We start from the raw sequence: 13,461 nt of genomic DNA on the forward strand, positions 1-13,461 counted from the left end.
CTACCAGTAGAGGGCGCAGTTGCTCCGCGGAAAGCTAACAGCCGCTTGCAGAGCGCGCGAAAACGGACAGGCGTGTCCGGGGCGGGGCAGCCCTAGGCTGTAAGGCGTGAGAACCACAGCCCGGGAAAGCATAAGCAGGCACCAAAAAAAACATAAAACCCGTGCTGCCGGTTCCGGGAGTGTGCGCGTGGTGGAAGCTAGTGCTGCGCGTCGCATCCCAGGCAGGGTTCCGCTACGCCCACTCAACTCTCGCTTTTTAACTCTGCTCTGCGACTTTTAAAGAGTTGGTCATTTTTGCTGGGTGCTGAGCTCTGACTCGTTTCTTTAACTGCTCTAAACAGGATATGTCATATGCCGAACTGGCTGCATTATTTATTAGTGTACAATTTTTTTTCAGGCTTTTGCATTGTGTAATTAGATTATTTTCTTGTGGTGGTCTGTTTTTTTTTTTCCTCCAAAAAGTTACTATCGCACCTCCAACCTTTTAAAAATAGCACGCAACTGTGTCCGGGTAACACCGCCGCTAGATTTGAATGAGACTAGGCAGGTCCGTTCGCAGAGCAGATGAGTCAATTGGAGGGACACAATGCGAAACGAGTTATTTTCATTCCATTTTAGGTTGTTTGGGAGATAGGACATTTCTATATAAGTGGAGAATTGCCTACGTTTATCTGTGTTTTTTTGGGGGGGATGGGTGGGGGAGTTCCTGGTCGGCTTTGCTTTCACCATTGGACAAGCATGGGTTTACGCAGCTAGGTTGTAAAGTACCATCGATTAGGAACAGGTGTGCCTCTAGGTGTAATATTTGGGGAAGAGGGTGCACGTTGGCCGCAGACTTCAAACTGGTATGGCAATCTACAGAGGACAATTGTTGAAAGTGGTTTGCCTGCATATTCACTTATATAAATGCGTAAACGAATGCAAATGTGCTTGCTTAAAACATTTAAATGTGACGTTGCATGTAGCTGCATCTATGTAGATACAGATACACTAAAGTAATGCCTCAGAATTGCTACTTTCCAGTGAAATGTAGTTGGACATATTAACGTGTCTTGGTGCGGCGTCTACCCCCTCCTGTCATGGAGCAATAGTGAACAGCTGTGGTGGTTTGGCAGAAGGGGGAGGGGCATGGGGCTCACCTGGCCCCTATCCAGAAACGCCACTGGTTAGAAATGGAGCCAGTACTGATGGGCCCCGTCTCTCGAACCTCATTTCTGTCTTCTTCGTGGGTGTTTTTGTGCCGTGCCGTGCACTTCCTCCGGTGCGTGCAGGTACCCCGCCCTACCTGCTGTCTGTAGGGGCGAATGGCTGATTTGTTCCAATGCTTTTGCAACGGGCTCGGACGCCGGTTTTGGGAGGGTGAAAGTGAGCTGCATTTTTTATTTACCTTTAAGGGAGATGGGCAAAGTTTGAAATGCGAAGGGTGAATGCACACCTGAGTGCATTAGTAGTATACATGTTATCCTGTCTGTGGGTGCATGTATGCATTCAAATTACCAAGGCAGACACTTTATTTTTTATTTTTGTATACATGCACCTTCCCCTTGTTGGGATAGCGAGTGCTCTGGCCAAGATCACATAAGATCAAATGGTGGAACCTAGTTAAGCGGTGTGAGCGGACCTCTCATATTAAAGTAAGTCCTGGCACTCGGTGGTGTACGCTGGGATAATTAACACCTCGCCGCCCCCTTCCTCCCAGCCCTTTGGCGGGGGGGGGGGGGGGGGGTAGGGACTTGTGTAAAGTGATTAGCACATGCTCTCTACAAATGGCCTCCAAGAATGTTTCTGTCTGAAGGTTGAAAGTGGAGGCAGGGACTTGTGGCTGCGCTTTTTAACTTGAGGGGCCATGCTGAGTACTGGCCAGTAAAGTTAAACTGGCATGGTGTGTGAACGCCAATAGGCAGAGCTTAATTTGTGCGTGTTGTTTCCGGTGCGGAGCACCGGCGCTTAATTTTCTGCCTCAAGCATTTACCGCGAGCAAAAGACATTTGGAAAAGACGGATGAGGAGAAAAACGAAAAATGCGTCACCAAAGGGAGAAAGCTGCAGGAGTGAGCTGAAGGGGCAGGGAGTGGCTGTAAATCGTTTAAAGAGGCCCGAGAAGGCTACAGGATTACGCTGCCTCAGTATTCCCTGTTCGCACATTTAATAACAGCAGCCGCGTGTTCAAGAGGAGAGTTGTGGGCACCGGCACGCTTTTATTTACAAATTAAGCACTGCCTATAGGCTTCTAGTCCGAGGAGGGTGGTGGGCTGCCGCGGTCTTCTCGGCGAGATAAACCCTCTTCAGCAGCAGGAATGCTGCAGGGAGCGCGGAGCTCGCAGCGACCGGAAGGCATGAATCAGCACCTCCAGCTGAGCGCTGCCTGCTCGCTCCAGCTCGCGCTGCTGTCACCTGTGCACGCGGCCTGCAGAGCCCGCTGCAACCTGTGCGCGATTGGCAACTCCCGCTTTCACCTGTGCACCTGGCCGCGGAGAGCCCGCTTCCACCGGTGCGGGCTTTGCAACTCTCGCTTTAACCGGTACACACGGTCTGTAGAGAGCCCGCTAGCACGTGCGCGGAATTTGCAACTCTCTTTTACAGGAGTATAGCTGCCTGTAGTGAGCCCCCTTTCAACTGCGCGCACTGTCACAGGTGCGGGATTTGCAGCTCTCGCTTTCACCGGTACACACTGTCTAGTGAGAAGCTTTCACCTGGGCGGAATTTGCAAGTCTCGCTTTCATTGGCATGCACAGTCTGTAGGGAGCCCGTGTGCACCTGTGTGAGATTTGCAACTCTGGCTTTCACTTGTGCACGGTGCCAGTAGTGAGCCGCTTGCACCTGTGCGGGATTTGCAACTCTCGCTTTCCGGTACACACGCTGCCTGTAGTGAGCCTACTGTCGCCCGTGCACGCTGCCTGTAGTGAGCTCGCATTTACCTATACACTAATGACCTCCGGTGACCTTACGCTTGTTCTGGCTTTGCAACGCTCAATTTCTCCTGTACACGGGGTACGCAGTCAGCCTGTGTGCGCCTCTATGTGCTGCAGGCAGATTGCATGATTTAAAGCGCCACCTGCTTTTACCGGTGCACCTCTGTTCGTGCGGAGGCTGCACCCACCCGCTGAGGCAGCGAGATGGGCAACTTCCCCATTCACTTTCTTTACATTGAGGAATCCGGGGCGTGTCGCGTGCTTTCTCTCCTGCAGTAAATCTCGCTCAGACAGGTTCTTCTGATGGGCAGCTGTTCTCCCGGAGCAGGAGTTACAGGTGAGGCGCTGGCTTCTCCACACTTACTGTTATACCTCGATGCTCTCAGGCAGTTTAAGTGCAGACCGATATATTTCGTGCACACAGATGCACACCTTCGAGACCTGAGGGGGCATGAACCAGTAGCGCCATAAGGCCATGGCAATAAAGCGCTGCGCGAGTCTCTTAACGTACTTCTTTTAATGCGGTCGCTTTAGAGCTAGTGGATTCGGGCAGGTTAATTCCTTGGAGGAGAGGCTTGTTCCTGTGTTCCGGTTACTTACTCCGAGTGGATTAGACTCCTTCCATCACAAGGGATTTGGTATACGTTTGTTTTCTAGTGTCGTTAGGCTGCCTGCTTTAAGTTGAACACACTCTCCAGAGAGGGTAATTTATCAATTTACTCTTACCTCTGGAAGGTGTGGGACCTGCTCACTTTCTCTTGTGTGTAGGTCATTAAACAGTTTGCTTTCACTACTGGCTTGGTTCACCCAAGGATCGCTGGTTCTGTCTGCTTGCTGTGTCAAGGGATACGTTTGCTGGGCTCCCGTTTCCCCAGGATTAGGTTTGCTGGACTGTTTTTTTCCGTCCGGGGATAGGTTTATTTGACTGTTTACTTTCCCAGGGGAGTGGGTTTATATGACAGTTTGATTTCTAGAGGGGTAGGTTGCTGAACTACCTGCTCTCCCCCAGTGGTTAGGTGTATCCCATCTCCGCCTAAGGGGGGAGGGTTGCAAGGCTTTCTTGCTTTCTCACGCGTTAAGTGTGTTGAAGTGATTAGTTTCACGAGGGGCAGCTTTGCCGCATTGCTTGCTTTCTCACCGGATACCTTTGCTAGAAGGCTTCTTTTCAGGGGAGCATGTGTATTAGAGTAGTATTTTTCTCCGGGGTCAGGTAGTTTGAGTGTGTTGTATTGGGTGATATGCTTATTAGATGGTTCACTCTCCGAGTCTTTTATGGCACCAATGTGTTCTCGTGTAAGATTTTCACATTTATTTTGTTCAGAATAGAGTCAGAAGCCTGCCTGTTTTGGCCGTCCTCCTGTTTGCTGCCTCTGTGGGAAGTGTATTAGACAGCTGGGTCTCTTCTGTAATAGGTTTGGTAACCAGTCGGTTTACTTGTATAGCGCGGCATGTCGCCCGTGAGGTTCTCAAGGCGCTGCAGTAGCTGCCTAGAGTAGATGGCAGACAGAGCGATTTGTTTTAAGTTACATACAGGGTTTACTTCTCGTGTGGTAAGATTCTTGCTCGTGCTGCCTCCTGGGGTGGTCGTGTGGGCAGAACGGGTTAACTGCCAGGTTATTCGGGAGTCTCTGCTATCCCAGGGACTAACCCCTAGGCGCGATGTACTCCAGCAGCCTCTCGGTACTGACATCTCCAGTGACAACCCCTCCTTCGGTCAGTATTTGTTTACACGTTGTGCCAGCTGGAAGTCTCGGGTGCCAATTGCTCACCTCCAGGTGGTCTGTGAACGGAGAGTTGGGTGCCCGCTCCTGGGGGGGGTAGAGGTGCAGAGCCGCTCTCTGTGCGGGGGTCTGGGAGGGTCCGGCTCTGCTGAGGCGGGAAAGGGACTGGCGTACGCTGTGTCAGTGAAGCTGGAGGACGCGCCGGGCAGTACGGGCGCTGTCCTGGCTGTGCCGGGGGCGCAGTGCTGGACCCCAGACTGCGCAAGGCGAGGGCGCCCGGCTCTGCACGCAGGGCCGGCCTCCCGCTCTCTAGTGTTTTACTATGTTTACTTCCGCCGCGCCGCCGAGTCATGAATGGGTTAAAGCTTTACTACCGCACGGTCTCCGAGCAGGGCGGGCCCGGCTGCCTGTGTGGCGAACCCCGCCCCGGCTTCTCCGCTGCAGCCAGTAGGCGGGCCCGGCCCCTCCGGCTCCGCCCCGCTCGCTTGGCCCGCCCGCTAGCTTTGGCGGGAAAATGTAGGAGGATCTGGGGCTGAGGCTATAAAGGGGAGCGCGACCAGCCCCCCGCAGACGGAGTGTCTGCTGCCAGCGGAGGAGCTCTGCTCTGTGCCGCCGACCCTCCCCGCGGACCCACTGCCCCGGGAGACCCTCCCCAGCGCGCCCGCGCTCAGCCGCTCCCCCTGGGATCTTTGGATTTGTGTCTCCGCTCTTTTCTTGGGAAGGATTCGCCTGCAGCCGGGGAGCCTGTGCCTCCCTCTGCCGCTGACGCACAGGGATTGAGCCGGTACGAGCTGCTCTTCGTCTGCTGTTTGTACAAAGTCGCACAGCGCCTGCCCCCTCAGTGCCCGGAGAGTTTACAGGAGGTGTCAAGCTGCCTTTAGGAATCGCGTCTCTCCGAAGTCTTGTGCCAGCCGGCTCTGCGTCTCTGGGCATCCTCTAGACTAGACCACCCGGCTTTGTTCCTCTTGAGAGATGGCAGGCTGTGCCACCCTGCACTATCCTCCGTGTTTTCATGTTTGTATCCTAGGAGACGTGACCGGCGAGTGTGCCACTGTGCTTTGTCTGGCGCTGCCGCTCCGGGCAGTAGTGGGCAGTGCCACTCTACCTGTTTTGGAGTTGACCGATATTGGTTTGGGGACTTTAAACGCTTTCAGTCCCTCTCGGTGACCCGCTCCGTGGCTGGTGAGCCCCCTTCTGTCGTAGGTGCCATGTAACCCGCCTCCTGTTGGCTTGTAAGGGTGCCCTTTATATCCTGGGCAGACAGTACGGCCCGTGTCACCTTGTGCTGACGCACATTATTTTCTGGAGAGGTGGGCACACGGCACCACCCGTCGGTGTTTCCAAGAAGGAGGGTGAGCCCGTGTTAACCCCCCAGAGTTCCCTCTTGTTAAACTTGCAGCCGGCTGAGTGCAGTCACGGTTGTGTAAGGAGCCCCGCAGCTACGGTGCGGATGCCGCTCCCCACCCCTTCCCCTCGCCCCTCCCGTCTGCTGCTGTCAGACGTTGCAGGTTTCATGGAAGCACAGGGTGGCTCCCGACTCCTTATCTGGGGCACAGTAAGGGGGGGCTGTGAAGGTCAGCAGTGGTAGGGTTGGCGAGACCTCGGTGGGCGACCAGCTACCCGGGTGGGGAGGGTTGCGGTGCCCCGAGGTGGTCCCATACACTGCGGTGCTCTTGCCCACGTTTCTATATGTGGTCGCATGCTGGGCATTGGCCAGCGTTGTCCTTGGCGTTGTGGCGTGTTGTACTAGTACATTTTGTAAACTCTTCCTTTCTTTGGCAGTAACCGCTCTCTGTCGCCGCAGTTACGCACTTCTAGATTATTATAGTTGTGGCAGGAAAGGGAGCAATGAAACTAGCTGCTCTGTGAAGTGATCGGCCCAGGGTCACTGGTTCTGCGTGAACTGTAGGTGTCGGACTGCACGATGCGCACACCTGCGCTCTCAGGTGCCCCCTGTGCACCAGGGCTCGGTGGAGGTGCAGTTCAGGGCGGAGCCTTTGCTTGGGTCCGGTGCCTGCAGTGCGCCCCCACGGTCTGCCGGGAGCGTGTTGTGCTGCCCTCCCCTCACGTCCTGCAGCTGTCCGGCCGGATCAGACAGTGGAGCGAGAAGTGGTGAGGGCGTGTTGGGGCTGGACAGGCTGTGTTGGCGCTATGCGGTGCGGCGTTACGGAGGAGTAAGTGGTCGGACAGGCCGTGCGGAGGTGTGGTGCGGCGTTACGGACGGGTACTCTGCTGTTTGTAGCTAGGTGTGGTGCTGAGGTATTTGCGGCTGAGCCAACTTGCAGCGGGGTGCAGTGCACTGGGAGGCTAGGTACGCTGGTTGGTGAGGCTTGAGGGGATTTTCAGGCCTCTGGTGCCGGTGTGCAGGGGTCCGCCCATGGTTTCCTCCTCAGACCCCCTCCCTGGATTCCTCTGCAGCTGTCACTGTTCAGCCCGCCCTTGTTTAAAGCCCCGGAGCAGAGCCGCATTGCTCTACTCTGAAGTGCCCGTCACATAAATGCACCGACAACTCTCACTTCCTCCTCCCCCTCCCCCCCCCCTCCTAGCGTTTAAGATCGGGCGTGTCCTAATCCTCTCGTTGCCGGCATGGTTTGTGCTGCCATGGAGGTAGAGTGAGTGAATGAATGTCTGTTTGTGTAGAGCTACTCCATAGCCTAAAGCCTTCTATTCACACATGCACTTTGACACTTGTGATTGTGTGCTCCCGGATTTGGCAAATTGGGGACATTATGTGGGTGCAGTAATGCCCCACGCTCACATCATTCGGTCAGGTGGTGTTGCCCGGACTAGAATTCAGGTTTTTGTTTTTTGTTGTTTTTATATGGTAAAGTGAACAATAGTTGACACATAAGTGCACGGGGCCCCTGGCTTTATTTTATGACAGGAGTAATGCTGCAGTATGTTTTGAAGACTGGCCGGGCACGTGAGTTGTGCTCCACGATAGGGCCTGTGGTTCAGTTTCAGGTTTATTCAACTGAATATTCTTGCAACTCAACTTTTTTCTCCTGGCTCCTTTGTGTAACTGTGAGCATGCTTAAAATAATAAAAACACGTATATATGTTTCAATTAAGCAGTCCCCCCTATTGCATCCAATAACTACCCGTAGCGTTGGTTATCTCACCCTAAACCACAGATTACGTCGAGTCCACTGACATTACGATGTGCTTATATCATGTCATGAATGAGACTTGGCAGCACTAAGCACTATGGGACTTGTAGTGTCTGGTTCCTCCATTCCGGGTTATAACTGTACGAGCCTTAGTCCCGTTTTGTGAATAAACAGCTGTCCCAGTCTCCCTGTGGCACGGGTCCAGGTGCAGATAAGCACCGCCTCTGCAGATTATCTGCACAGATGTGGCAGCCCTGATATAGAATGTGTGGGTCCAGTGCGTCAGTCGTGTAACTGTAATGTAGTGTCTCCTCCATCCCTGATTTGAAATGACTGTGGGACGTTGTGGGTCTCGCGCTATGAACTGAAGTCCTGGTGAGTCAGTGGGTGTAACTGTGGTGTTCTTTCTCTCCTCTAGGCGCTATGCCATCCAACGCCAGTGTCCCGAGCCGCGGCTACGACTGCGAGTACGACTCGATCCAGCCCTACTTCATCTACGAGGACGACGATGACGTGCAGCTGTACGGCGCCCTCCCGCAGGGCCAGCTGCAGCCCCCCGCGCCCTCCGAGGACATCTGGAAGAAGTTCGAGCTGCTGCCCACCCCGCCGCTCTCGCCCAGCCGCCGCTCCAGCCTGGGCGGCGGCCTCTACCCCTCCACGGCCGACCAGCTGGAGATGGTCACCGAGTTCCTGGACAGCGACATGATCAGCCAGAGCTTCATCTGCGAGCTGGACGACGAGGCCTTCAAGTCCATCATCCTCAAGGACTGCATGTGGAGCAGCTTCTCCGCCAGCGCCAAGCTGGAGAAGGCTGTGTCCGAGAAGCTGGCCAACTACCAGGCGTCCCGCAAGGAGCAGGGCGCGGTGGGGCCGCCGCCCGCCACCCTGCCCTACCTGCCTGACCTGGGGCCCGCCTGCATCGACCCCTCGGTGGTCTTCCCTTACCCGCTGACCGAGAGTCTGCCGAAGGCCAGCCCGCCCAGTCCGAGCGTGGAGCTGCCGAGCTGCGTGGGCACCCCTCCGGCCACCAGCAGCAGCAGCGACTCAGGTGAGCCCCGACGCTACTGCTAAAGTAAACTGCGCTTAGGGCTGTCCCCGCACACGCTGCAGCTCGCCTCAGTCCATAACACCTGCACGTCTCTATCAGAACCACCCATGGCCGTCTCCACACTCCAGCTACTGGAGGCAGACTTCCAAAGCTCTCTTTGGGCCTTTACCGCACACCAGTCCGTACTAAGTTACCCCAGCCCACGGCATTTCAACTCTACACTCTTGGTTTATAAAAGTCTTACATTCTGCACAGCACCTGCTGACCTAGGCAGTGCCACCCTCCACTGCTCATGCTCCAAACATGATCCCCACTGGGCACCTTCCAGCTGCCCGACCTATTTTTGGACTCAGTCCTCGGAAAGCTCTTCCTTTCATGTGAATCTATTCCTTCCTTGACCAATCAATTCCTTCCCAGGGGCACAGCTGACCACTCGCCCATATATGGCTCCTCTGCAACTTTCACAACCCATTTTACTTCACCATTGATTTGCATTGACCCTAACAGGTGTTAGTAAGGAATCACCAAGCACTCAGTTTGACACCGGATTTTTTTTTTTAAGACCACTACCACATCCAAAGAATCCAGATAGTAGGCTTATGATATTTTTATTTTTTATTTCACTTGTGAACATTTAGCGAACATGATGCATCTTGTTCAATAGTGTTACTATATGTCCCACTTAAAAGTTTAATTGTTCATGGCACACTGAAAAATGTAGCTTTCCGTAGCGCCTTCCGAATGAATTGAGGCAAGCAGCATGAACATTACACAGAATTAAGGGTAGTTAAGAAAAGAATGAAGATGGAATTTGTGTTTTGTAACCTACAGTGGCAGTGTGTTCCATTCTTTGGGCCTCTAGCTGAAAAGGGGTGGTGCATTTCCCATTGCAGATGAATATTTGATAATGGTAGGCGCCTTAGATGGCTGGTAAATACCTCCTTTTTCAGGAGGTAAACGGCACGCTTTACATCTGGTTAGCTACGCTTTTATAGATCAGATACCCAATTTCTCACCCGAATTAACCATCTTCCGGTTTGGCTGGGACCACTTTGTTGGTGGAGGGCGGTTGTACCTCAGTTGCTAGCGCTTTCTGTCCTGCTTTATGTTGGTAGAAACTTCAGGGTGGTAGTTTGTGGTCCAAGGAAGTCCCGTCTTCCCCTGGCAGTCCTAAGCGTAGAGTTGAGTATGCGAAGGCCGTGGCACCGTGCAGGTTGTCGAAACGGCGAAAGCATCACCTCATGTCCTGGGAAAGTTCAGACCCTTCAGTTCCTTTCGCTAAGAGTTATATGTGCGTTAGGCATTGTTTTGTCATTCTGCTGTGAACTTGATCGTGGCACCGTCACCAAGCCTACTGGCCATTGTGGAATGTGCCCAGACACTAGGCTGTCTTTCGGAGCACAATAGGGAGTTTTATGGGCGGCTTCTGGAGATTTAGGGTTTGCCATGGCCCTTTATTCTACTTTATGGCAGGGCTGGGCGCCCTCTCCTTCAGTTGACCTTGCCCTTGTGGTACGGGTTCAGCCATCATACCGAATGACCTCTATTTTAAGACCTCATGCCTCTAATATAAATGGAATCAGTAATGCTGTTGTGGGTGCTATTGAGTTTTGTCAGGCATTTTGCTGTCCCACATTAACACTGTTTTTCTATGTTTCTTCACAGAAGAGGAACAGGATGACGAAGATGATGAAGATGACGAGGAAGAGATTGATGTTGTCACAATCGAAAAAAGGCAACCCACTGGCAAGAAGCCCGAGTCTCGTCCCCACCACAGCCCTCTGGTTCTCAAGAGGTGTCACGTCTCCATCCAGCAGCACAACTACGCGGCGCCCCACGGCCCCATTCACCAGCACGACTACGCCGCGCCGCCCCTGACGCGGGCAGCCTCCTCCAAAACAGACTACCCCTCCGCCAAGAGGGTAAAAACGGACCACAGCAGCAGGGTGCTGAAGCCCATCTCCAACAACCGGAAGTGCACGAGTCCTAGGACGTCCGACTCGGAAGAGAACGACAAGAGGCGGACTCACAATGTCCTGGAGCGCCAGAGGCGGAACGAGCTCAAGATGAGCTTCTTCGCCCTGCGCGACCAGATCCCTGAGGTGGCGGACAATGAGAAGGCGCCCAAAGTGGTGATCTTGAAAAAGGCCACGGAATACACACGGACTATTCAGGCAGATGAACAGAGGCTCCTTGCAGAGAAGGAGCAGTTGAGGCGAAGAGGCGAACAGCTGAAGCAAAAGCTCGAACAGCTGAGGAACTCTGGCGTGTAGAGGCCCTTGGACTAAGTAGCCTCTTATGGGCTTGTCTGCGGCGTATCGTTGCAGGGGAGCCTTGGATGGGGCTCGCTGCGGCGGAGCAGGCCTGCCGTGCATCATGGCATGTTGGACTATTCATTGTACAGTAGACTTGGTGAACTGCATGACCTCCAGCAGATTTTTGTTTTCTTCTAAACTACACAACCTTGGCTGGATCATAACGGATTCTGCCTAGACCTCAATACTGCCTCATAACTGAGCCACGGGACGAGCCGTGACGGGGATACCTTTGCTTGGGATGACATTTTCTACTCTTTCTTTGTTTTACAGATATTTGTATTTAAGACCTTTATTTTTCATAATTAGCAGATGCCCAGGGTGTGAAGCTACGAAAATATATATACAAACTATTGCTGAACTATCTATAATATCTTTAACAAATCTTTATAGTAAAATATGTATTAATATTCACCTAAACAGTTGTGACAAAATTTAAGGCCATGTTTTTTCAGTTCGGGTTTGTAGTTGTGGTACCAACTGTATTGTGTTAACTTGATGGTTATTTCTATATACATTTCTTTTGTCAAAGTTCTATTTGATCATGTTTTGTATTTTAGATCTTACTATCACGTTCAACAACTGAGTTGCTGCTGAATAAACCTTTGCCCACACACGGATTCGGTTGTTGTGCATTCTTGTCTGGTACTCCTGTGTGAAGCCTTCCTTTTAGGTACGGATTCTGCTAACAGCGCCTTATGATAAGCTAGAGGTCATCTGCCTCCTACTTGCCAAGAGTGACCTTTTCAGTACTTCGATAAAGTTTTGACCAAAGTAACTCGAGGTTTTTCATTCGAACAATGGTTGCCCTGAATTCGAAGCTTTCTTTTTACATGTGTAAAACCATGAACGCTGCTGAATAAAACCATGGCGACATGCAAATAGTAAAACAACTGCTGTAAAGCGTATGGGTTCATGCCAAACTTTACCATTCTGAACACTCCGCATATAGAGATGTACTCGGGTCAGTTGTAAAGGGTAATACACACGCCAGCTGCCTGGGGCGCTGTGCGAGGCACTGGGAGGAAAGTATACCCAACACGGGCAGGGTATAAAATATAACCTTATTTTTTAAGCTGCTTATCCATTGCTTTTGCACATAAGGCCACTCCGAAGCCCTCTCCGACTGGTGGAAGTAGCAAACAGGATAGCCATGGTTTGAGAACGAGTGGGTCGAAATTAGAGTACATCAGGCTGCTTCCACGTGGAGCCACGTTCACCTGCATAAGACTTGATACACACGCTCGGATTGCACCTACTTGGCCATCGTTGTGTTATCACGAGTTGTGATCGACATTGCACTGAGTTGTTTAGCTGTTTAGACTGCTATGGGTCTTCTCTGCAAAGTCGAATAGCTAGTTATCAGGATACATGCGGTGTATATGGGGAATTAAAGCTATGATGCTGGGGTTCTCGATATAAGCGGCGTTTGCATCATGCCATCACGAGTGCCCACTTCAACTAGTTGGAAAATTGTCAACTATACTAAACAGTGTTTGTACATGGGGCTATGTACACTATTGCTAACACGATGGGTCTCAAAAGAAACGGGCAGTATCATGAATTGGAGCTCTAGTTTCCGTAATTACACTAGCTTCCACTTCTAATCAGTGTGACCTTCAATTTTAATACCTATGATAAAGTAAACATGTCGGGACCGGAAGCCAAAAGTAGCCCTGGAAAGAAAAAGGATACTGAATGGGTTTGAGTGGGTTCTCTGTTCTTAGATAACGTGTGTCAAACTGTGTGCTCTAGAGGACATACCAACGGGCTGAAAAGCATTGGTCTTAGATTGCAGTTCACATATAGCATATTTCCCTTGAAATGTTTATGCTCTGGGAGAAATCGTGCATGAGACCATAGGCCCTTGTACAAACAACAATGGCAAAGCCAGTTGGCCTGGACCTGGCTGCCGGCCTTTTGGCTTTGCCAATGCATGTTGTGGCACTGGATGGGCTCTAAACAAAAAAGAAAACGCACACACACTCTTTGTTTTGGTCTCAAAGCACACATTGCCATTGTAGTTCCTGGTACTGATGGGAACCGCTTTGTGCGCGGACGTGCTTCTTGTGAGTCAGGATGCAGTCGCTCGCACTGAAGTGAGCCAATGGATGAAGTAAGCTGACCAACTCTAGTAGATGGAAGAAAATTGTGAATGATACAACAGGCCGATAGTTGAAAAGAAGTAGCTGAAAGCGCCTATGCTTGACCCCAAAAAGACTTACAGTAAGTCATAAACCCCATTCCTTGGTTTCATAGCCAATGGACATACCACCTGGCTTGATAGTGAGGCGTCTGTTTGCTGTTAAAATGCTACATGGTGGTGTACAAAAAACAAAGCTTATCCATTACACAA

At 51.9% G+C, this 13,461-nt stretch overlaps 1 protein-coding gene across 3 annotated transcripts; it reads left to right on the forward strand.

The window, feature by feature from the left end:
* Window positions 1-1,289: 1,289 nt before the first annotated feature.
* MYC (MYC proto-oncogene, bHLH transcription factor) lies at window positions 1,290-11,725 on the forward strand. 3 transcript variants are annotated; one of them, XM_069220740.1, is made up of 3 exons: window positions 1,290-1,365; window positions 8,161-8,790; window positions 10,456-11,725. In XM_069220740.1, exons 1-3 carry the CDS (start codon window positions 1,305-1,307, stop codon window positions 11,061-11,063), a joined length of 1,299 nt encoding a protein of 432 aa, XP_069076841.1. In that variant the 5' UTR covers window positions 1,290-1,304; the 3' UTR covers window positions 11,064-11,725. The 3 variants fall into 3 exon arrangements, with proteins under 3 accessions (XP_069076841.1, XP_069076842.1, XP_069076843.1); XM_069220741.1 differs by lacking the exon at window positions 1,290-1,365 and adding an exon at window positions 3,147-3,248; XM_069220742.1 differs by lacking the exon at window positions 1,290-1,365 and adding an exon at window positions 5,181-5,416.
* Window positions 11,726-13,461: the final 1,736 nt, after the last annotated feature.

The sequence above is a fragment of the Pleurodeles waltl genome, chromosome 2_2 (genome assembly GCF_031143425.1).
Source record: "Pleurodeles waltl isolate 20211129_DDA chromosome 2_2, aPleWal1.hap1.20221129, whole genome shotgun sequence".
NCBI classification, from domain to species: Eukaryota; Metazoa; Chordata; class Amphibia; order Caudata; family Salamandridae; genus Pleurodeles; species Pleurodeles waltl.

What these genes read in the sequence shown, in the direction of transcription:
- MYC (XM_069220740.1), top strand. Translation starts at nt 1,305, where the DNA reads ATGGCTGATTTGTTCCAATGCTTTTGCAACGGGCTCGGACGCCGGTTT. An exon ending in CCGGTTTTGGGAGGGTGAAA is followed by an intron (nt 1,366 to 8,160) that starts GTGAGCTGCATT and finishes TCTCTCCTCTAG; the next exon opens with GCGCTATGCCATCCAACGCC. An exon ending in CAGCAGCAGCAGCGACTCAG is followed by an intron (nt 8,791 to 10,455) that starts GTGAGCCCCGAC and finishes GTTTCTTCACAG; the next exon opens with AAGAGGAACAGGATGACGAA.